Genomic DNA, 24,977 nt, shown 5'->3' with positions numbered 1-24,977 from the left:
TTGTTTCTACCAGCTGAATTAAGTGAAAGCCTTCGGTCGTGAAGCAGTAAATGCCAGGCAGGGATCAGCGCTCTGCGGCGCCCGCAGAGTCACTTTGATGGAGTCAGCAAACCCTGAGAGGCCGAAGGGGCGGCCTCCGGCCTCTGGCCTGTTTCATCACAGCTCGTCATATCGCAGCAAAACCTGACACGAAGACTATCGAGGCATTGGACCACGATGGTCCAGCTCTGACATTTCCAAAGCCTGTGATTTGTCTCTGTCCGTCTGACTTGTCCTCATGCTTTGTCCAGCTGACGCTCACCGGGGATCGTAGTGATTTTTGTTCCGCTCCGAGCAGACGGATGTATGGATTGCTGATTCTTTGACGGTTTGACAGAAGTAATTTAGTAACAGTGCTGCAATGAGACAAGGGTGACAGGACCTGGGGCCTGTCAAGCTTTTATGGTGTTCTGTAATGGAATTTGATTCAGGAGCACTCACAGTGATGTTGTAATTGCTTTTTCTTGTGTACATCTCATGGCCTCTTGTCAGCCACGTTCACTCTGGGAGAATTAGAGACGCTTTAATGCTTGGATCCAGTCTATACGTGTACGTGTACGATTGAATTAATATGCACGCCATGGGTGTCAGCGTATTCACAGCGTGCGTCCTCACCATAATCAACAGGCTTTTCTAACTGTTCTGCAGAGGTTTGTGTGTGGACGGTCCGTGTGCATTCTGCAGCTTTATGCATTTCAGACATGTAGACGAGCAGCTTATTGTAATGTAAGCACGTGTCGGACCATAATCCAGCCCATGGCCCGGTCTGACCCCGACTCCTGGAAAATGTTTTAACGCGTCAAGATAATCCTGACAATCAAAAGATCATAGGCTGCATGTCCGTATGTACACAGCGAATACAGGAAAGCACAAAGCTGACATGAAGCATAAAATTATGAAGTTAGGTGACTCATGAACTAATCCTTTTTGTCCCTTCAGCTTATTCCAGACCCAATGCTGTGAAGTATAAAAAAGTTACCATATTGCCTTTGAGGTAGTGTCCATGCAGATGTTTATTCTATATTAAAATTACATGTTTCTGCACAAAAACATGACAAAACAAAACATGCACACATGGAGAAATTGTGCGGTTCAGGGGCACCATGAAGGACACCGTGTGACCACCAAACCTCATCAGAGATCTGAAACATCTTTAGGGTATAAAAATGAACGAGTAGCCCTCTAAACAGTCATAGTTCCATCAAAGTCGAGTTATTTTCCAAACCCGTCCAATCACGTCTCTCTGCTTTGTGCTTTGCACCATCTGTCAAGTCATCTTTTCCACATTGATGGTGATAAACGGTGTATTTCTGGCACCATCGCAGCCTGCTGTTTGACAGAGTCCACAAAGCCTTCCATCGCCCACCGTGATCTCCCAGATAACCTTTTGCAGTGACACCACATGGTGCCCAAAGCTTCAGACAGATTATTCTTGTTAATGCTGCCATGCAACGCTTTGTTGTATTCCATGAATTGCTTAGGACTTGACCTTAGATTATCTCCTCGCTCACCGTCACACGTCTGACGTAGCAAACCAGCAGAAAGTGCAGTTGTGTTTTACTTTGCAGCGGTGATGGGACTCCTGCATCAGACGTTTGCATGAGCAGCGGCGACACACAGCGAGAGTGAGCCTCTGTTTCCTGTTACAGCTATAAGATATCATAATAGGGCGTTAGATCTCTGCCTCTAACGCACAGATTAAGATTATTCCTAAAACATTTGCGCTTGTATTCAAATGATTTCAGCAGGACATTAGAAAACAGCTCAAACTAACTTCAGATGAATGAAATCAAACCCTGACTGACGATATTAAACCCCTGCCTGACTTTGAGTGCACTCCAGCGTCGTGTCACCTGATCGTTTAGCAGACTTACAGCATGCAACTTACACTCTCTCAGTGGCGAGTGTATCGCCTGCAGGAGGCTTTGACCTTCAGGATTGTGTGACTCAAATATGTGATGTTCTAAATAAAGGATGTCTCTAAGTAATAGACTCTCCTGCCGACGCGATCGAGTCTTCAAAGTCATTATGCGCTGACATATTGTGCGAGGAGTTAATGCCTGGATTTCTCTCATCATGCGCTCTCTCCACATTGATTTTGTCTATCCAGTTCTCTAGTGCAGGCAATATTGGATGCCTCCACATCCTCGAAAGGCTGCTGCGGATCACTATCACACCCACAGGTCCTATCAGTTTGTTCGAGGCAATTGCACAATGGCACACAGGAGTGGAGATGCAGTGATATGGATTTTTGACCCCTGGCTGATCCAGATTTCATCAGTTCTTGTATGCAATCGCCTTTGTATTCCAGTTTTCAAAGTTTTGCAGTGGGTTGGAGGATGAAACGACACACAAAAGCCAGTTTGTGGTCACTGCTGTCTTACCTGCTGCAGGTTATATCCCCAAATATTTTTAACAAGTGCAATAAAGTTTTCCCCATATAGCCTTTCTCCAGTTTCAGGTTACATGCACACGCTCAGCCTCCAGCTCCCACACAGCCTCCAGCCGGGCCTGCATCTTATTTGGACTGATATGAAAAAGAAGCGAGTTAAATCCTTCCCGCAGAATCCCCTTCGTCATGAGTTTATGGGTCTGATACCGCTCTTCTTCTGTTGTTTGAATCTTTATCTCCGCCACCCGTGTCGATTTCTTCCGAAGCTCGGCAGGAAGCAGCGATGACCCGAGGCTCCTTCTGTTTGTGTCCGTCCACGATCACCTCAGCCTTTTGTACAGTGGTCTCTTAACTGCAAGTGTGTGAACATATCTTTGTTTTTGAGATCATATTCAGCCTTTAAATCCTGGGACTGACACCGTACTGGGTCTGATGATCGTGTCCCCCGTCCATTTCTTTCAATCAAGACTCCCCTTTTACCCCCGGTATTAATAAGCAATGTGTATCCGGACATGTCGTCCCAATAAGGAGAAATGTTCGTGTGAGGTGTAAGTGATGGGATCTGTCTGACCCCATCTGGAGGTCGTCTGGCTCGCATTGTGTTCAGCTCTTAGGTAGGTGTAAACACAGCCTGTGCAACATGCTGGCGTCCGTAACACAACTCACAGACATTTGTTTCAGGCTAAACTGTTCAAATGTAGAGAGCGACTGTTTAACGTATCCACAAACAGATCCTTTTTAATACCGGGGGGATCGTCAGGTCTACACCAGCAGGCCGGAGCAGCATTGAAGTGTTTGTGCTCTTTGCTCTGAACTGATCATTTCATCCCATGCTGTGAATTTGTCTTGGCGAGCCTGCTGCGTCGCGCCGGACCAACTCTTCTGCACAAAGCTCCTTCCATGATCAGGGAGCTCTGTCCAGTCCAGATGGGGCAGGAGCAGAGGTGTCAGCTCCTCCCTGGAGCTCCCTCCTGCAGCCTCCAGCTCCTTAACGGTGAATTGTGATGCAGTGGTTTCGTTCTCCTCTTCAGATGTTCTCTCTGTCTCGTCTGGCTCGTGTAATAATCGGCTGGTTTGAGGGTCTCTTGTTTTCTGAGTTGTGTTGGAGGCCTGCTGTGTGTGCAGGCATCTGGCCAGGAGTCCAGCTGCTTTTGGACCTGCTTCATAATATTTCTGCTTTACAAGTCTTGCTCTTTTTTCTCCCCTGAGGATCTCATCTGTCTCCTCCTTGTTTCCTTAATTTGTTGTAATGCTGACTGATCGTGCACTTTTATGTTTTTCTCTCAAGTTTTCTGCTTTGTGTTTGTCTTTGGCCAGCCGGGCCTTTATCCCACAGTATCACAGCGTCCGCGTCCCCATTATCAGCCTCTTCAGTCTGATATTTGCACTGTTATTCAGAATATCCAGCCTCCATGCAGAATTTATTTTTCTACTGTTCCAGTGATGATCGCGTTGTGATGCCAGGTACAATGTCGTTCTCTCCAAACATCGTTAGTCGCCTTTCCTGCTCTGATGTGTCACTAATAAACGGTTCAGGCTCGATCTGTGTGTCCTATAAAACGAGGCTGGTGGATTTCTTGTAAAAATAGTACTTGAGTCTTTTTCCTCAGGACCTTTTAACTGGATTATTCCTCCATTTCCGTTAAGTGTCATTAGTTTCATAGTAAGTGGTATTTAAATGACCCAAACCCATGTTTCATTCACAGACCTCCGACATCATAAACCCTGCAGGGTTTCTGTGTTTCATTGATTTGGTCAGAGCTTCTTTCCAGCCGCTCGTCGATTCGTGCTCCTGCTTCACTCCGCCTGGTTTCACGTGTTTGGGTTTGCAGAAGGTTTTTGGTCCTGCTTCAGATCTTTGAGTTGGTTTTCATGTCTGCTTTGAAGACCACTGTCAGACCTGAAACCACATGATTCCTTATGATACAGCACGGCGTCTGCCGAGTCGTCATTTGAGCAGCGAGAACTTCACTTCCTGTCTGTTTTTTCTGCACTGATTCCAATAAAGATTCCCGCGATTTGTTCAGCAATTAGAGAATTTAGGCAGCTCGTTGTGACTTGCTATCGGGGGCTCAGAATGAGGCAGCCATCTGCTGCCTCGCTGCAGCAAGTCCCCGACTGCGTCCACGTGTGAGATCAGAATGATCATTTCTTTCTGTTCTTGCTGTAATTGATCAAGGCGCTGCAGAGGTGTTGAGACGGTAACATACTGAGCTCTGAAATTGCAGAAGAGTAAATTGCCCTGTCGAGGCAGCGATAACTTCTGGGGGGGGGGCTGGGGGGGTATAGTGTGTATTAGATTGAAAACAGTCATTTGCAGTTTTCCTTTCAGCAGCCATGACATAACATCTTAATGTTATCTGGAGTGGAGGAGCAGCTGATGTGTTCACTTTCCTCAGCTGCAGTCATGGAGCAAATGGCTTGTGGACATTTTCACCGTCCATCGAGGAACCAACGTGATTTCACATGTGACCTTTGGGGCTACAGGACTCTGGAACCACCAGGCCAGCGCGCCGCCGCTGATGATGTTGTATCCCCGGGGATAAAGTAGCGCTCTCCCTCCTGGATTAGAGAGCCGCCATCAGAGTTTAACAGCTCTTAGTACAACTGAATGTTCTAGGCGGAGAAGGGGAAGGGATCACGTTTCCCTAGAACGGACGGCAAAAAAATAAGCCTTCCACCCTCTGAAAGAAGGTCAATTCTCATATTTAATGTTTTTATTGTCTCCTCTGTAATAATCTTGCCCCATCTGTGTTGAGTGAAGGGAACTATTGTGTGTTTTCTTCCCCTGAAGCGTTTTAAAACTTCACCTCATTGTCAGGATTCAGCTGGTTGGCCGGCTTGTTAGACGCTCTGCCTTGAGCAGCGTGAGCGGCGCTTGTTTTGCTCACCTTCTGATGCGATGTCAAAGAGGAGGCAATAGGAGCGCAGCAGTGATTGACTCAGACACGCTGACACGCGGACGCAGGGTCAGAGAGCGGCCCGGAAAAGTTGATTTGATGACAATTAGCCACGGCGAGATGAAGACGCTCCCCGCTGAGCTTTTGACAGAAAGAGAGGCAAGGAGACAAGGAGGGAGATGTCACCATAACCCCTCAAGCAGCCAGCCAACAGCGTCCTGCTGCTGGAGGCTCAGCTCGCATCAGTGTCACTCACACACACACACACACACACACACACACACACAAACACGTCTATTAGGCCGGGGCAGAAAAGCACAGGCTGCAATTTAAAATGATTTTGACTGAGATACTCTTGGCAGCAGTTTCTCCAAATGAGGGCTATCAAGATTCCCATATGCCACCATACCACAATCACTGTCAGACGCAACCAGTCAGCAGATGTTAAACTGAGTGTGAGAGAGAGCGAGAGAGCGAGGAGAGGAAGGACTTGAATGGCGCTTGCTGATCATCGTGCGTTTTAGCTCCCCTGCCGCCGTGAACAAGCGCACGTTGAGCCGCTTTGTCTTAATTATTGATAGTGGAAATAGAATCTAATGAAATTTCCAGGATCTTGAAACCAGAACTCGTCTCACTCAGCCACCTGTGAGCGAATCCTGGCTGTTCAATCATTGAGGTTTCCTCAGCGTGCGTGAAGAAATGTAGCTGTGATAACATTCAAAGATGCAGCTGAGCTTTTATTTAACAGCTGGAGTCACTTTGATTTTACATACAAAACGTGGAGGGCCAGTGACTCGTGTGCACATTTTATCTTATGAGAATAGAAACATCATCTTTCAGGATGTTTAGGGCTTCATTGAAAGCCATTTTGGATGATGAGTAGATTTGCTTTTGGTGCTTAAAGTCAGGATTGTAACCCATCATCGATGAATCTTAGACTATGAAATGTGTGACGTGAAACAACCTGATTAATTTTCTTTTCATCAGTTGGTTAATCTACCTGTCGAAGCTCCACTTCAAGTACTTTTCCTACCAACACACACACTCATGCACACTTTTTCTAACTTTGAGTTGAAGTAATGAGTTAATACGCCTCCTAACGTTCTGCAGCACAGCACCAGGAGTGTGTCTCTGTGATCCTCTCGCTGCACGTCGCCTCTCGTCACTCTGATCATGAAGGTGACTCTGCTCTGCAGAGGATATAGGCCGCAGCACAGTATAGATTTTAGTATTTATAGTCTACAGTTTAGAGAATATTATAGATCCGAGAGGAAGCTGACGGACGGGCAGATAAACTGAGAGATAAAGGTACAGTTAGAAATCCGTCTGCTGCTCCAGCACCACGGACAGCTCCATGGATTCATCAATCAGCTCAGTGAGGCTGCTGGTGTCTCAGTCATGGTCGGGGTCACAGGCTCCAACCTGCACACACCTCAGTCAGATACAGGATCAATGAGTCAGTCAGTAGACCCCTCTGCCCCTGAGCTTCTGCTGCTAATGAAGTTCAGATGAGGGACTTTAGCTTGTAAAACAGTGGTTTTGTTGTGTTTTGCCTCTTGTTCCTTCACTGTGGTGTTTGAGCCGCTCTGTGTTTTCACACTTATCTGTTAAATCCCAGTTTAGGTCGTTTACGTACACACGAGCACAATATTAGTGACGGCGTGACTGGTTTGCACCTTGGACGCAGAGGAGCCCTCAAGCTTAAAATGAGGCTGAACTGACGTGACCTTCATCGAGTGTAATTAATATAACTTAAGGAAAAGAATGGGGGAGGTGGCAGGAGGCGCAGGGTGAGTGAACCCAGAAGAACGGGGAGGTAATTTCAGAACTGTGTGAGTGTTGGGAAGGGGGCTGTCTCGGATAGCTCTGCGTAATGAAGACACAACTCTGTGGGAACAGTTGGTCAGTGTCCTCGTCTGAACGTCGTCCTGATGTCCAGCAGTGGTCCGGCTTTCGGTCCAAACACCTCAAGGTCAAATAAGGCAGAGGAGATCTTATGCACAGAGCTGCGCTGTGTTTGTTATGCAGAATATCGACCTTTCTCCAGTACGTTTTGGATGAGCAGCCACATTTATCCATCTGTCCGCGCATATAATTGTGTTTATTCCATGACTAATGTCTTCGGTTGGACCAGTCATCCAAGTAGTTTATTGGAAAGACACCCAGTCCAAAACAAACTGGCGTGGAGGTGACTTTGTGCGCCGACCTGCCTGTTAATCTTTTGTTTTATGGGACCGAAAACTGAATCCCCACACTGAGATGACAGTAAACAATGCGCCTTTGGTCTGCAAACATTAAAGAGCCCCTCAGCATACTGCAATTTGGCGTCTTCCGTGTATGAATTTGGCACCACGCTGCGCTGTCATCCTGCCGGGCCATCTGTGTAGCAACAGATTACCAGGTAGCCCTGTTAATCCAGGTAGGCTGCACCACGTCGGGGAGGAAATGAAGCCGAGCGGAAAATGTTTAAATCGATAAGACCCACGTTTCCACTCAAGCTTAAGGTTTGACTTTGACACGCCAGGCCAGCGCAGCAATGTGCAGGCAACGCAGAGGGCTTATCGGGCTGCTTTATGTATAGAGTGTCTGGTTTGGCTGAAGGATTTTGTGATCTTTATGTGGATGATTGGCAGCTCTGTGTTTATTAACTCACTTTCACCTTGCCAAAGTTTCAGATTGCCTCCCTCACAAACCACAAGTCAGCACTTTCTTCCCTCCATCATCCTCAGAGGATTAGAGACGAGGAGAGGGAAGATATCGCTTGTGTTTCGGCCCGTCCGTCCATGACTGTCGATTGGAGTTTGGTTGGGAGAACGCTGAGTCATGCTCTTTCTCTTAATGTGTTTCTAAAGAAGCAGCAGTGACACCTGCTGAATCACGTTATGATGCTTAACTGTGTTTTGCTCTGCAGCTCCCGATGAACATTCGGTCAGAGACGCTTTGACTAAACCTGTTTTAGTGCCTTTCAAAGTTGCGTTCTCTCATTACGCTGCACCGTGTAAACCAGCTCCATCGCCTGCTTATTAGATTTAGTTGGACAGAGAACATTCTGCTAATTAATGCTGCCGGCAGGCAGTGTGTGTGCGCGGCCGTGTTTGTGTGTGCGAGTCGGTGTCTGCCTGTGCTTGGTAGTGTGCTGAACCGAGATCTGTGAGCCTCATTAGTGTTTGTGCGTGCGTGCTCGTCTGTCACCACGTCAGCGTGCAGCTGAGAAATGTAAATGTTATTTCTGTTTGCGTGAGTGTGCGTGCGTGTGCGCGTGTGCATGCGTGTTTGTCTTTGACCCTCCACTGAGGCAGGATATGCAGGCAGACAGGCAGAAATTTGCATCTGCAGTAGCGCCAGGGATCTGTTTGATCTGTCCACTTATAACACGTCAGGTGGCCTTCCTGCAGAGAACCTGGGCAGCTATCTCATTTCTCAGGGAGAGAGACAGACACAGACAGAGGGAGAGAGAGAGTGAAGGGACAGCCGGGGATGGTGAGAGAAATGGCGACAGAAAGAGAAAACAGAGGGTGAATTCAAGAAGTGAAGGAAGAAGAGAGTGACAGAAGAAAGCTGCAGACAGCGAGTGAGAAGGAGCGATGATGGGAAATAAAGTGTATCAACGAGTCGATTTCGTCATTTTTACATTCAGATGCAGATTTAAAGCTCAAATAGACAGACGTGCAAGTCCAAGTGGAGGTTAATGCAGAGAACACACACACACACACACACACACAGCTGTCTGAGCTAACACTATGCACATAAACCAAACATTGATCAACCCGATGGTGAACAAACGAACAGTCAATAACAGTAATAAGTCTGATGAGTGTATCCTCACACACACCCTTCACAGCCTGATTTCTCATAGTGTCTATTTTGAGCCTTGTCCATCATAACCGCGTAGCCTCGTCTCATTCTTACATTACCTAAACACGTCCATTATGCTTTCTAGAACATAATACTTAGCTCCTATGAATTATAAATGGCCATGGTTTCCAAGCAGCTTATTTTTAGATTATACACACACACACACACTCAGATTGCTTTACAAAGCTGGGGTAGCCTCCCTTCCTGAAGCATGCAGGGGTTACACTAAGCACTCTGGGGTGTGTGTGCAGGGGTTTATGTGCATATATTGGATCTATGGGGTAGCTGTTGTGGATGATGCAGGTTTTCTGTGGATGAGAAATTTGTTTTGCATTTGCATGGTTGGAAATGTGTGTGTGTGAGTGTGTGCTAGACCTCACACCGCAACACAAAGTCCACCTTTGCGTGAGTGTTTAACATCACATGAAACACATCTGCCCGAGCTGAGACTTTGTCAGAGTTCTCCAAAAACTGACGGACGTCTTCGGCAGAAGAGAGTCGATCTCGTTTCATCGTGGAGACACCTTGAAGTCGCTTTGTGCCCGAGACAAATGAAGCTAATATCCAATTTGGCACAGCAACTTTAGCTCTTCTCCAGAGCGCTCACTTGTTTCCATGGAGACGCTCGTTGATGGCTCTAATTTGGATTAGCAAACAAAATGAAGCGTCAGGATTTCACATAACAGGACGATCGTCAGCGCTGCTGCTGCTGCTGCTGCTGCTGCTGCTGCATGCTGCTGCTGCATGCGCTCCAGGAGCTAAAGCAGATGTTTGGATGTCTGTGACGGCTTCAGCTCTGATGTGATGTTATTAAAGACCTCTGTGGTGACATGCAAGCATTCAGTCGCGCTATTGGTCCATATTAAACGAGCATCATCTGCTTTTTCCGTCCCAAAAACCCTGCACAGCACATCATCCAGTTCCTTGAAACCATGCAAGCACAGAGACGCCTCCACTCGGGAGTAGGAGCCTCTTTTGCATATTGTCACAAACGGCAGGGGAGGCGCGATACTCCTCGTCCCTCCCCAACTCCCTCTGACTAAAATTAATGGCTCCATCCACTCGTGATGACACTGATGGACTATTAGGGGCAGGTTACTGCTTAGCCCAGCGGAATCAGGGCTCCCCAATACATAAATCACAGCCCAGTGTGGTGAAGCCGGTGGCGTGCACCGCGGCTGGTTTCAGAGCCTGACGGTACGATGGGAGAAACTGACACGAGACTGCGCTTTTTGGTTTTTTGGTTTTTGTTTGCGTGGATCTGTGTGTAGCACTGCGAGCGCACACACTTGTGCACCGTCAGAGCTGCTCGTGCAGCAGTGTGTCTGAGTCTCTGCGCTCCCTCAGAAAAGAAATGCTGTAGGCTGGGTGCCTGCTGGGCGCGCTATAAATAGCCTCCTGGTGACAGCAGGACTTAATGTGAGGGAGAGCATCTTCCAGAGCTGTCCCCGTTCATTATTTAAAACTTAATATACATTTCATTTTCTACACCAGTGATCCTGGGCACAGCTTCTCTGCATGCCATGGAGCCACCTGGAGATACGGATGTGCAAGCCTGAGCTCATCAATGAAGCCAAAGTCGAGCAAATCTCAAATCTTCATACCTTTTTTTCTGAATAATAATCTTTAATTTGAAGCCTTGACCATCTCCGTCTCTGTTAACCTCTTGTCTGCTGTTTGATAAATTAGGAACATTTAGAGACGAGGCATTAGCAGCTGAGCGGGGTTGCATTAAATTCACCTCCCACTGTGGAGCCATCGGCAGCCCTAATTGGGGTTTAATTATTATTTCCCCCTGAGACTGAAACATTTGTGGCTGCTGCTGTATATTGTTGAAGAAATGCGAGTGTGTATGAATTCTTATTTGTGTTGCATAGTGATGACTTTGCATGTCTTGGCATCCGGGGTGACACAGTGTGGAAGTAATTGGATTAAGGCGCTAATGCTAACTGGAGGCGAGTGGATGTTTGTACTGTATTTGACTGTACTTAACTGCGCGGTGGCCAGCAGCAGGGCGGACTGGGGGCACGTCTGGATACATGAAATCATTCAGCTCCGGAGGCTTTCCTCTCAGTGGACCTCTTGACCTTTTCCCCCTCGTTTTCTGCCAGGCGTTTCCGCACACGCAGCTTTATCTGGAAGATGTTTGAATGTCAAAGAGTGTTAATGGAGAGCTCCGGGGTCAGACTGTACTGTATCTGAAACGTCACTTCACCGTTTTATTTAGCACAAAATAATTCTGAATTTCAGATTAAAGGCAGGCTCGCCTCATGATCGCAGGCCTCTGTCACTGACTGTTTCTAACCTTGATTTAATTTCCTGTGGGCCAGGTTCAGACTTCCTGTGTGCCACCCACATCATCCCGGTGAAGAACGAGGAGGGCGTGGTGATGATGTTCATCCTTAACTTCGATTACATCCTGGACGAAGGCAGCAGCGACTCGCTGGAGAGACTCAACCACACCTCGCCGTCCAAAGCTGACCAATGTGAGTAAAGACAGTGAGTTTTAACAAGCAGGCGGATTCTGTCTAACGTCCATGCTGTCATTTCCACCCTTTCTCCTCTCCAAATGGTCCAAAATGCAGCTGCTGGAATGGCTCATCTGCATCGTTATAATGCAGAATCGATTTTAAAACCTTAATATTTGTTTTTTAAGGCCTTAAATGGATTAGCTCCTCCACACATTCCTGACCTGCTAATTCCACACTCTGCCCCGAGGTCGCTCGGTCCATCCTCACAGCGACTCCCCTCAGTTCATCACTCATTCCTACAAGACAAAGGTCACCAAGCGTTTCCTGTGCTGCTCCCAGGCTTTGGAGCAGCCTCAGCCTTCTACGTACATTTTTCAGCATGTAACCTGCGTTGAGGCTCGCTGTAAAACACTCTGGGTCTCGATTTAACATATGGGATTTGGTGGACGCTCTTAATCCCTAATCCTGGCCTTGTTGCTGCCGTCATGTTCTCACATGTACTGCATGTACAGACAAAAGAAGCCGTTGCAGGATGAGATCAGAGAAGCGAGGAGGAAGGAAAGCAGTGATAGTAATGTAACAGCCAGTCGTGACCTTTTACTCGTAACCTTTTCGCACATCCACATCAATTTGTGCCTTTACCCAGTCCCCGCTGTGTCTTACCTACTTGGCACGATCCAAATACTAATGTAACGTGCTGTAATGCAGAACATTTGTCCAGCATGTTCAGCCTTTCTTTTGTCATGTTTAACGCGATCTGCAGCGTGCATTCACTTCTACTCGCAGCAGTGCAGCACAGGAAATCCCTGCTAGACAGCTCCTTTGGCATGTTGACACCAGCGTTTAGCAGACACTGATGTGTTAGCCTGCCATCATCTCAAAGGTCTGGCCCAATTATAGCTCAGAGCCTGCCAGGATGGCCTGATGAACTACTGGAGCAGTGCTGGAGAGCGCTCTGCCTCCCCGAGCTGTCGGTGTAATACTGTATAATGCCATTCCCCTGCGGTGCTCTCAAACATGCTCTTGATGCCTGCTCTCTCTTCTGCGTCTCTCTCTTCCTCCACTTTCTGACTGTGACATATAAAGCAGCAGCATGGAGGACCAGAGGTCACCTCTAGATGACTGTAATTGGATGAGGCCCCTAACAGGCTGCGGTGCCTCATGGGGTGTGTGGGGAAGCAGCGGGGATGTGTGTGTTGAGTCTATAAGCGAGTTTTGCCTCTGTGCGTGTGTGTGTGTGTTTGTGTACCGACTCCTGCGAAACCAAGCGTGAACGTGTAATCTTTTGGTTTGTGAGTGGTGTTTGAGCAGGCGTGCAGGTGTCACTGATAAGGTCTTTCTCTTTCACTTTTCTGTGGGAGCTAATTGCTCAGCCTGAGCACAAGGGCGGCCGCCGATGGAGCATGCCTCCATGAATTAAAGTGTAGTCCATGCTGATCTGAATATCTAAGTGGGCGTCTGTGCAGATCTGCTGCTGAGGTCCAGATTTGTTTACAAGGTGGAGTCTCAGTGCTGGACGCCGTCTCGCTCTCTCTCCCTGCCTACACGCGGCCTCTGCCGTCGCACGGATCACCACGGAGAGTTGGTCTTCCGTGGCCTCGTTCCATCACGGCTGACTCCAGAGACCCAGTGTTGCACTTTTACCAGCAGATGGACAGAGGTTACAAATTATGAATAACTCTGCATAATTCAAGAGAACATCACAGAGGAACAAACTGCTACAGATGTAGATTTGGCTCAGAGAAACCCATCGTGTTACTATCCGGAGGAGCCGCTCTGCATTACGTGCAGGAGCAGCTGCCTTCAGATGGTGCGAGGTGATGATCCATGTGTTGCATTATGCAGGCTCCTCCTGGGGAATGAGCAGCCATGCGTTAGATGCTGCTTATCGATTGCCTTTGCTGCTCAGCAACACCATCCGTACTGCGGCCATGTTTGTTGTGAGCTGAGAAGGACCGCTTCCATACTTAAAAAAAAAATAATAATAATAGACAAGTAGCTTTTAATGCATCGGCTGCAGCTCCGCTCGAGTGGCTTGGAGCGTGATTTCACAGGCTCGCTGTGCATTGTGATTCATGTACGTTCATATTGTTTGCAGGCATGAACAGGGTATCAGTGGGAAGATAAAGAGCAGAATTAAGTTTGTGACATGCAACTTTAATGGAAATCTGAAAGCTTTCCACTCTCCCATCTGCCTCCTGACCTCTTTTACCTTCTTTCCCTAACCTGAAACCAACAACCCAACAATGGCTACACCTAAGGTTACTGATTAGCAATTTCCTGTCATGAAAAAAAGGCCTATTTGTGACCACCAGAGGAGAAAAATAAAGGCAAAATCGAGTGCGTTTGGGAGGATAAAAAGCTTTAATTTTCTCCTGCAGCGATGATGCCACTGGACACTGAAATAGTCCAGTGATAGCCCCGTAAAACCAATTATGAAGGTGTGTTTATAGTCAGGGTAAGCACTGAATGGGCTCCAAGAGGAGACATGAATTCTTGGCAGGGTACCAAATTAATGCAAATGTCTGCATGACTGAAAACCACCTGAAGCCTAAAACGTTTCCTGGGTAAAATAAAAATTACTATTAACTCATTCACTCAACAGTGTGGGACAAAGACAGCAGGGTTGTCCATGGTGTCCTGTGCTGGGAGTCCAGGCTAACACTGCATGCAAATCAGTTTTTTTTGGTTCATTTAAGGTCAGCGAAAAAGACCAAGACAACAGGACACGAAGCCGCTTTCGTCCCGCTTTTACCGGAGGATGAAGGTTTACTGTCCTCTTCCTCCTCTGGCATCTGAATCACGCTCACATCACAGGAAGACATTCCACGCTCCAACGTGGGGATCTGAGGGCCCAATTAATATTCAATGCAAATATTGCTATCTGGTATCGTAGCAACTAGGGCCACTGTGCGTCCATTGGTTGTGTAAAGCCTGTGAGTTTTTGCAGGCGAGGAACGAGAGGGTTGGAGAGCGAACGCACACACACACACACACACACACACACACACACACACACACACACACACACACACACACACACACACACACACGTGTACAGCACACACACAGCCCAGTAATAGCACTCAAAAAGCAGCATATTCCTGCAAGGATCAGCCTTTTCAGTATCACCGTTAAATATAGCTGCATGCAGCGATTCCAGCGCACGCCGCGGATGCGTGACTGAATTATGAGCTAATTAAAAGACTTGTGGTGTATATGTTTATCCTGCAGGCGCAGTAATTAGAATCAGAGCTCTGAGCGTGTGAATGCTCATGAGCTACCATTCATTATTTTGTTAAGGCGTCACTCAGCGAGCGCTTAAATCAAACTGGGAAATGAGAGACGCACGACTGAACAATGTCGTAATATCGCAAAAGGGAACCGTCTTATTTGTTGGGGAAAAGCCCCAGCGAGCAGGGGACTGACGAATCCGATGGCACCCGTCGCGCTGAGCCCAGATGAAGCCAGACTTTGCTGGTGAACTTCATCTCACCGTCAGTCAGATGAATGACTCGTCCAGTCACGCTGCGCTGTAGGTCTCAGCGCCGGCCTCAGTTCCAGCTCTGACTCACCGATTAAATGCAAATGATCATTTCCGGCGTCATCAGCATCTGGCTCGAGACTTAATTTGAACACACCACACTGACCCCAGCAGACGTCGGGCACTGTGTCTAAAATTAGTTTCTTTCTCTCAGTCTCACCCCAATAGGAGGAGGATAAAGCTGCATGCTGCTCCCCGCTGAGCCTCCAGCATTGATTCTATTTCCTGTTTCACCACCTATTGTGTCTCTGAATGCATCCGTAGCTGTATGTCAAATACAATCTGCTGCGTTTGCTTGAGCAAATGCGCAACGGGGACGTGGTTTTTCATCCGTTCAGGTTCGCTCATCCTTTTCCTGAATGTGCTCGCGAAGGGGCTTTCTCTACGCCGCGTGGCGCTAAGTTTCTGAGGCGGCGTTGCGATATGTGTGACATATGTTCAGGCGACTAAATGATTCACAACATGCAGGCCACAGTTTGCGCTCCATATGTGAAGTCTCTGTCGCTCTCATGACATGTTTTCATATTGTTAGACGTGCCCGTTTGTGGATGGTGCATTGGTTTGAACAGACTTCGCACTTCGCTGAGCTGTGGTCTTGTTTCTCCACCTTTTTCCTGCGCAGCGTTCCCTACCTTTATATTACAGCAGCATCCCAAATGTTGCTCCTTCATCTCCCCAGGAGCTGTCAATCACTCATTAAAATCCTGCACATTATCCTTAATAGGACTGACTCCCCAACGCACTACTGCCATTATAATATTTCCACAAATGTCCTCCTCCATGAATAATTGAAAGAAGTTGAAGATTGAACTAGTGCCCGAGGCGGAGCGGCATTTGTTTTGATCTGCTGGGGTCTTTTTAAGATAGCTGCGCTGGCAGGCTTTTCACTGCTATTGGCAAACAAGTGCGAGATATCAGCAGGGATGTTGAAGACTGCGAGCAAGTTCTGCTGCAAACACGCCGTGAAAACACAGCACAAGGTCGGGGGGTTACGTGGATCCCACTGGCTCATTAAAACCCACCGTGCATTCTGTTTGTGGTCTCAAAGCAGGCACGCACCTCACTGTGGACTCTCCTTGATAACTGAGTGACTTGAGCTGCTGTAAACGCTGCCTTTGAATTCATGTGTGATACCGGTTGCACTCTGTACTTTACTGGTCACCATAAACTGGGAGTAGTGTGGGATAATGTGACAGTGATGGACGTCTTTCTCTTCTTCTCTGTCAGGGAAAGGGAGATTCTTCCGCTTCCGTTTCCCAGCCTTGCCTCTCCTGGGCATCAGCAAGCAGTCCCTGCCCCAGGAAGACCCCGACGCCGTCATGGTGGATTCCCCTCGCCACAGCGACGGCTCGGTGGCCACGCGCGACTACCAAATTCCCGCCACCCGCGAGAGCTGCAGTCCCTCCTACGCCAACGACACCCGCGCACTCATCGGCCCCAGCCATTGCTCCACCCCCGTGTCCGGCCCTTTGGACCACTCGTCGCCCAAGGGCCCCTGGGACCGGACGTACCCGGACCAGGCCGTCGGCCAGACCCAACACCAGAGCCAGGAGGACACGCTCAATGCGGCTCCGTCCATCCCGGGCCTCACTCCAACCGCCTCCAGAGAGAGTGTGTGCAGCATTCGCAGAGCCTCCTCCGTCCACGACATGGAAGGCTTCGGGTCCAACTCCAAGATGCCGTTCAGGGACAGACACGCCAGCGAAGGTAGGAACCCCCTGCTCTGCTCAGCCCTCAGTGTGCGCTGTGAAGCAGCTTTTTTCAATATCAAACTATACATGTTTTAGAAGTGAACAATATTTGTAGATTCATGGAGAAGGAGCTGATGTAATCTTTTGAGCAGGATAATTCATTTTTTAGGGTGTGGGTGGCGTCTCAGACACACGTTATTTAAATCGGATTATTGTTATATATTCTAAAACAGTACAATTTTGGCCCTTGACAGTGTGCAGTTTGCCAAGCAGTGCCAGTAATAACAAAGAGTCAGATGTGGTAAATTCCCAAATGTTGTGTTTTACATTAAGGGACCTGTGAAGGAATTTATTACTCATGACAAACACGGCTCTATAATTTGGCTGTATTAATTACCGAGCTCCCTGTGGTCCCAAAATAGGAGATGTGAGATTTGGCGTGCGAGTCTCTTCATCAGCATTATAGGCTGTCACCATCTCTGCTGCGTGTTATTGATCTTCCCTTAAGTCAAAGTCACTCATTAGCCTTTTGGCCCTCATTTGGACGAGGGTAGAAGTGCCCCAGACTGGCCCCGTTTCTTCCAGGCCAATCAGTCTACCCCCATCCCCTTATCTGCAATCCTCATTCAAATCGCTCCCAGTGGCTGACACAGTAATATGTCTCCTTCACAGTAATGAATTGTTCATGGGTGCACTAGCGGGGATTTAATGCCAGCCGCCATTTGTCATCATAGAAAGGCAGAAAATCTTCTCTCACCTCCACTCTCCACGTTTTTTTCTCCCCTCTCCGACGCTGTGTTGCTGCCATCAGACAATGGTCGCAACATTAAAGGTAACAAACGGCAGCCTGCTGCTTTTTGAGCTGTTAAACTTTAGCACGGATGCTACGTGTATTCTGCTGCTTGTTGCATGCGTGTTCCACCAGACCAGACCGAGGTTCATGTTGAATGCAAATGCCTCGGCGGGTGACTGACGGAGCCTCCAAACACTGCCACTAAATGACTCAGTCTCTGTGCACACGACCTGCTGAACCCCGGCCGGGCGCCCGGGGGAAGGCTGAGGAAACAAAACAAAACTCTGACCTCTGCACGCGCTTGCATGAAGCAACACATTACATCTCTTTTCCTGCTTTCGCTCATTGAAGAAAATCAATGAAGCTTTACAAGATGATACCTCCCACTGTCTGCAACCTCTGGCTCCCCGCTGCCGTGTCTTAGTGAATGAATAGAAACCTGACTGCTGTTTCCATTTGAACTCTGCGTGCTCGCCCTTGCCCTTTTCCCGTGGCGGTATGAAGTGCGGTGGAAGCGTGTGCTGCATGCAACATTATGTCGCTCACACATTATGACTTGATGCATTCATTTTGTTTAGGATCAAATGAGGAGTTCCCAAAATTACAACTGTTGTATATGTTCTGTAAAGGTCCACACACAGAGCGGCTGAGGTGCTCTATCTCCTGATAAATGCCATAATGTGATATTTGAAGTAATGTCTGTGCCGTGACTACTGACCCTCCAATCCAACCACCCTTCCACATCCCTCTTTCCCCTTTTACCTCCTATTTCTCTCTCTCCTGGTTTGCCAGTGTCTCGCTCCTGGATGGCTGGGGGTATGGCTTCAGCTTTTCCTTTTTAAGTTCTATTCTTTTATGATTTCTCCTCACTGTGGCATGTATGGAAGCTGTGCATGCAGTCTCTCATCCTCAGCTGTCTGTTTCTGTGTCCTTGACTCTCAATCACCGCACTGCACTCGGTGAAAAGGGGGAGAAAATCAAAAAAACGGTGCAACCCTCCCTCTGCTGGCTCAAACGGCTGAATCAGCAATCCTCTCTTTTTCACTTTTTCCTCACTCTCATCTGGCCACATGTCAGCGTGTGTCACCGTGCTGTCACGTGTTGTCGAATGCTCTCACAACAAGGCAGCGAGTTGTGGAGGACATCGCGTGGTCGGGACATGTCGTGAACTCACCACACCGATAGACGGTTTGACCGACCGTGTGAGGTTGCATTCTTTGATTGTGCATTGAATCATTCTTTTCTTTCACCGACAGTGTTCTTCATTAGTTTTTAATGAGAAACCTTGAAAGGCCTGTTCACCTTAGACGGGTCAATCAGTGGCTGTCCAGTTTGTATTTCAGTGTCTGTTGTATTCTCAGTGTTGTGTTGTGGTTGAACTCACTCCAAAAGTAAGGCCACTCCATGCTCACTGCTCATGTCACAACGGTCGCAGATGAACGCTAGACTGTTCTCTGATGTCCACGATTCAGATCAACAATAGCCCCAACGCGGTACGACACGCGGCGGCTTCTAATGGCGGCATCCTCCCTCTCTTTCAGGGCCGCTCAGCCAGATCAAATCCAGCCTGCTCGGCTCCACCTCCGACTCCAACCTCAACAAGTACAGCACCATCAACAAGATCCCCCTCATCACCCTCAACTTCTCTGAGGCCAACAATGAGAAGAAGTGCCCCTCCCCTCCATCCTCTGAGAAAACCATCATCGCCCCAAAGGTCAAAGACCGCACACACAACGTCACCGACAAGGTCACGCAGGTAAGACGCTAACCGGAGCGCGCTCGCTGTCCGCCCTGATGGTTCGACATCACCGCTGCAGAGACCAGCTAGCAAATCTGTATCCCGCGTTAAAAATGATGCTATTAAATGACAATTACTTTTTAGAATTTGCCTGGGAAATGATTATCCTCACAGAATGACATATTGTTGGTGCATAAAGTGGAAATAAGACTTTCAGTTATTTCTCTAAATGAGCCCGTGAGGCACATCAATAAATTAGCACTGGAATTAGCTTCTGTGACTTCACAATCGTTCCAAGGACATTATTATTATTATATTGCTGCTGTTTTTGACCACAGCTGTTTGTTAAGCGATCGCTCGTCATGCTGCTGCGCATTCGCTCTCGGGTCTGTTCGGGTCGGGTCTGTGCTTGGATCCCTTTCAGATCAGGTCTCGAGTTCAGCTCCATTTACCAGTCAATCATTTCTCATATGGTTATTTCAGCACCTGCACGTTAGTCTGCTCTCCATGCACAGCAAACATGGATTGCATGTCCCTCCTCTGTTGCTCTACCTGAGTTTTCTTCCATCTTTTCCCTTTTAAAGGTCTAGCTAGAACTGACCAAATCATGTTCATCCAGGTTAAAATTCCCTTAAGACACAGCACATTTGTTCCCCCTCTGTTTAAATGTAATGTTACAAACTCTAAAGAGCAAAGTTTGGCACCACTCAGAGGTTATAGTACAAAATCCATCATCCGACCATCTGTTAGGAAGCTCTTTGTCACCATTGTTATGGGTTCGTTTGTTCAGACTAAAAATATAAAACAATTAAGAACAGTAGTGGGCACATATAGTTTGCATTCATTAATAATTCATACCACCGACTATGTGTTGACTTTCAGAGGCTGTGCAGACTGCAGAGGAGAGACATTGGGATTGTAATGTTCATCATATCATTTAGTATCATCACAAATCACAGTGAGCAGCGATGAAGTCAGCTTCCCCGTCCCCCCGCCCGCCCCCCCTCCACCTGCACTCTGTGCGCCTCACGATGATTAATTGAAACTCAAGGGGTCCGATACGTAAAACGGCAGCGGTGTCTATCACTTGCAGCGGATAATCATGGATACTCTTACCGGCGGCAGACGGCGCCAGAGCTCAGGCCATATTTCTAAAGTTACGGACAGGGTTAGAGGTTATTCTCACCTTCCCTGCTACGGCTGAGAGGCAGCACGGAGCGGACAGGGACTGTAAGCTCATGGTATTCCCGGGGGGAGGGAGCTGCCCCAAACTGCTGATTAGGTCCCGGTTTTGCATTTTGCCCATTAACGGTGTAACGGACAGAGGGCATGGAAATTGACCCCTGCTCACGCTCAAAGCCAACTTCAGCTGCGGGCCTTCGACTGGAGCCAGAGGCGGAGACGGAGCAGAGCGCGGCGCAGCACGCTGACCTCTCCGTCCAGCATTAAAGTCAAAGTTATTAAGCGGCAGAGAGGGCAGGCCGGCTAATGTGATTTTAATGGCCTTTTGTAACATGTGGACCTGGAAAGCAGTTGTTCTGCTTCGTTGGAGGCAGGTGTGCGCACATAAAAATTAGTGCGCGTCGCTACCGCCGCTGTGACAATCTAACATCCCGCCATTGATTCCTCTGTTATCTCCTGTTTCCTTGTGTTTACAATTACTGCTCTGGCTGGAAATTGGCTTTTTATATGGATACAGTGGTAGCTATGTGCTCCTCCTGTGACTGAGCATGTGGTGTTCAACACAGACCGTCGTGTCTTTGTTTTGTTTACTGCTGAAACGACCACAGTAAGACGCAGATAATAAGTCATGGGGGGATTGCACCGTGTCTCCGTCTTCCTCAGTTTAGGTCTGTAAACAGTCTCCAGACACCTGACTGTGAGGAACACAGACCAAGAGCAGATGTCCTGAAACCGACTCCAGACTCCCGTGAAGCCGCGATCAAGGCGTCTGAGCAGACACGCTCTCATCTGGCCTTGGCTGCCTTCACACCACAGGCAGATGGAGGGTTCACCCGGGAAGCTGGTCAGCAAAGAAAGAAAGAAAGCAGCTCTCGTGCTGTTTCTCGCGTTTTGAACGTCTCAGCGCTCGCAGCTCGAGTCTTAGATGGCCACGACTTCCCATTAATGTCTCATTTTACGCTGCTTGGGGTTTTCTGAATCTGAATCAAACCAACAGCACGTGCATCGTTTTTAATGACGGGAGCCACGTGATTATCCACAGGAACATGAAACAACACTCCACCCTTATGAATAATAGCCGAGCCCTGATAGGGCACACCGAAAAGAACCGGAGGACGGGGGAGAGCTAATGCTCATTTGCATATCGTTTGAGGCCGGGCCAAACGCAGAACGCGCCTTCTATCATCCCACAAGAGAGAGTTCATTTGTGCCAAGTGCACATAGCTACAGTAGGTAGGTTAAATAATTAAGATGGGATCTTTTATTTAGGAACAGATTGGCTGCAACACGTTAATCCAGAACTGTCATCCTGCCAACCGGCCGACTCCTCCCAGGCTTCCTAGCAGGCCGAGCGGTAATGGATCCGTGCATGCAGAGCGCTGCTGGTGCAGTGCAGAGTCACCATCTTGTTTGTATCATAAACTGCGTGATGGCAGAACGGCGTTTGTGTCCGTGCACAGATTCAGACACGTTGGCGAAAGCGATCCTCGGCGTGCGCGAGCCTTCCCGCTTCCTTTCCAGCAGAAAGCAGCTGAGGGACGCCTGAATCGAAGCGCAGTTGTCTGAATGTCAGCAGCAATTACACACTGTGTTGTGAGCGTAATGAAACAAGCGTTTGACACACCAGCTTTTAATGAAGTGGCAGCCCGATGAATAATAGAACACATTCCCTTTGTCCGCCCGTTGGGTTCTTGATCGATTTCAGAGGTTATCCCATATCGGGGGATAAAAGCGTTTGACCCTCCCCATCACTCAGAGGGCAGGAGTTTCTAATAACCATTTCAATTATTTACACTTCAGCCTTTCCTGGTGCGATACATCATCCTCCTGCCCCCAGTCCTCCCCTCTCAATCACAGGGGTGATGAAGGTGATCAGGGCAGAGATAAGGCCACACACAATAAGTGATGGCTGCCAAAACAGTCGTTTAAGTTTCTGCTTTTCTGTTTCATCCGTCTCTCTCTGCCTTCCTCCTCAGAGCTCAGTCATCAGCAGGGAAAGCCATGGCCTGAAAGTTCCTGGCTATTGAAGTGACACTTAGATGAATAGATGTATCCTCTGCCCGCACCTGTAATTACCTGCAAGTCATCGGGACTCTTATCCGAAATGGTCCGTGACGCCGCTGTAATATCGCTGTTAAAAGCTATTGGGGTGTATATGGTAACTGCAATAACACAGATAATGATAGTGACATCCAGGCTCGCTGGAATGGATTATGCTTCCGCTCCCAATGCAAAACGCTCACGATTTTATGCACGCTGTTGGTTTTTGGAGTTTTCTGTAGCCAACTCATGCACACTGTTGTTGTTTGTGTTTTCCCCCAGATCACGATAAGAGTTTTATTCCCACAGCAGCAGCTGCGCTCTGCGGATTTTCTCAAGGTTACGGAGCCGTGGCTGGAAAGCAGCCCGCTCCCGTACGGATTATGTGAAATAATTTTTTAATGCATAGTTAAAATTTCAAACAGAAGCCGTCTTTTTTCATCCTTCGCTTAACACATGAATGATTTATTTCGGGGGGGGGGGGGGGGTCATGCCTGAAGTGATCTGCTCATGCAAGGTTTTCTGTTAGTTAGGTCTGGATTGGACGGTATGTGCAGCGTGTGCAGTCTCAGTGCTGAAGTTCCTACAGCCAGATTACTCACATATCAACAAACATGACCTTTACGTGACCCAATCTTCACTCGTTTGTCATAATGCAACTCCACATACCAGCAGGCGCAGCGAGGTAGCGGCAGAGAAATGCTAATGCCAGTTGGCTTTTATTGAACTGTGTTTACATTTTACTGAATTTAACCTATTTTCTTGAACCACAAGGCATGTTTAAGATTCTTCCTTCCTTAAGATTTCATGCAGAAATGCTGCACAGCGGATGGTTTGAGACTAGTTTGGTTCGTTTGGTGTTTGTGGTGCAAGAATCTTCAAAATTGAATAGTATTATTATTATATATGAGTTATGATGAGTTTTAGTTATAAAAACACATGTTCCTACATTTCCCACAATGCATAGCCTTGTAACCGCTCACGTCTTTCAGCCCTCGCACCTCCTGTCCCAGACTTCAAACTTTGCACTTTCAATATTTGCCTCCTCACAGCAGGAGGGAATTCTGCAGCGAACACCATTAAATTAGGCTTTTCTCTCAGCTGACAGTTTTGGCTGAAAGCGCGGCGGAACGAATGATGAGATGGAAGCTGGAGGAAGTTGATCATTTCTCCGTCTTCCTCCTCAGGTTCTCTCTCTGGGTGCAGACGTGCTGCCCGAGTACAAGCTCCAAACGCCAGGCATCGACAAGTGGACCATCCTTCACTACAGTCCCTTCAAAGCGGTGTGGGACTGGCTCATCCTGCTGCTGGTCATCTACACGGCCATCTTCACTCCCTACTCCGCCGCTTTCCTCCTCAATGACATCGAGGAGCAGAGGAGGCGCGAGTGCGGCTACTCCTGCTCGCCCCTCAACGTGGTGGATCTGATCGTGGACATTATGTTCATTGTTGACATCCTCATAAACTTCAGGACCACGTACGTCAACATCAACGAGGAGGTGGTCAGCCACCCGGCCAAGATCGCCATCCACTACTTTAAAGGCTGGTTCCTCATAGACATGGTGGCCGCCATCCCGTTTGACCTGCTCATCTTTGGCTCAGGATCGGATGAGGTGAGAGGGGATTGGGAGATGATGATTCTGAGGGAGGATGTTTCAGTCAGTGAACAGGTTTTTCCTCCTTCACACATCAGAAAAACGTCAGGTGAAAGACGGTTAAGACCTGTAAGTTCGGCGTGTCTGATGTGGCCATAAGCGCAGAGGACTCTGGTTGGTTTGGTGCTTGTTGCTCACAGTTTAACAAGTGGCTCTGCTGTGTGTAACAGTGGCGTGAGGGTGTGCAGTCAGAGACTACAGGTGGAACAGATGCCTGCTGCTTCCTGCTGTGAAGAGTCAGCTTCCAGAGCTCGTAGCAGTAATCTTTATTCTACCTGTCTGGCATTAATGATGATTACTAGCCCAACTTCTCCAAGCCGAGTCCGTCCTCGGTCACCCCTGTGTCAGAACGCGTGGCCACGGCTCCGGCAGTGATGCGTCCGAGCAGCTTTCTCCAACGTTTAGACCGTTAAGCCAATCTGACGCTCGGCTGTCACGTCTGCTTCCCTCCGCTCTCTGTTCGTCAGAGCCAGACCAGTGACTCCAAAAGGTCCCCGCCTCCCTCACCGCGAGGCTATTTCGCTCACGTATGACACCTAGGCTCTTTGGTTTAGAATGCCAGGATGTGTGATGATACACCACCCAAAACACCCCAGATTGATGTGTGTGTCGAGGCCGAGGCCCCAAGATGTTGGTCCGCCGGTTTGCCGAGTCATTATTTACCAGTCGGCGTGTGT

The 24,977-nt window shown here is 48.2% G+C and overlaps 1 protein-coding gene across 7 annotated transcripts in view; it reads left to right on the top strand.

Annotated features, from left to right (window-relative positions):
* Positions 1–24,977, top strand: part of LOC143315746 (voltage-gated inwardly rectifying potassium channel KCNH7-like) — a 52,535-nt gene that overhangs the window by 11,292 nt on the left and 16,266 nt on the right. For 3 of the 7 annotated variants that reach the window (XM_076723116.1, XM_076723115.1, XM_076723112.1), the window contains exons 3-8: positions 11,517–11,672; positions 16,429–16,908; positions 17,704–17,724; positions 18,478–18,501; positions 19,227–19,441; positions 23,833–24,258. In XM_076723116.1, the coding sequence (XP_076579231.1) occupies positions 11,517–11,672; positions 16,429–16,908; positions 17,704–17,724; positions 18,478–18,501; positions 19,227–19,441; positions 23,833–24,258 (1,322 nt within the window). The remainder of the gene's footprint in view (positions 1–11,516; positions 11,673–16,428; positions 16,909–17,703; positions 17,725–18,477; positions 18,502–19,226; positions 19,442–23,832; positions 24,259–24,977) is intronic. The other 4 variants (XM_076723117.1, XM_076723113.1, XM_076723118.1 and 1 more) reach the window with 2 other exon arrangements.

This window comes from Chaetodon auriga, chromosome 23, assembly GCF_051107435.1.
Source record: "Chaetodon auriga isolate fChaAug3 chromosome 23, fChaAug3.hap1, whole genome shotgun sequence".
NCBI lineage: Eukaryota > Metazoa > Chordata > Actinopteri > Chaetodontiformes > Chaetodontidae > Chaetodon > Chaetodon auriga.
Note: the sequence above shows the minus strand (reverse complement) of the source record. Positions and strands in the feature narration are given on the sequence as shown.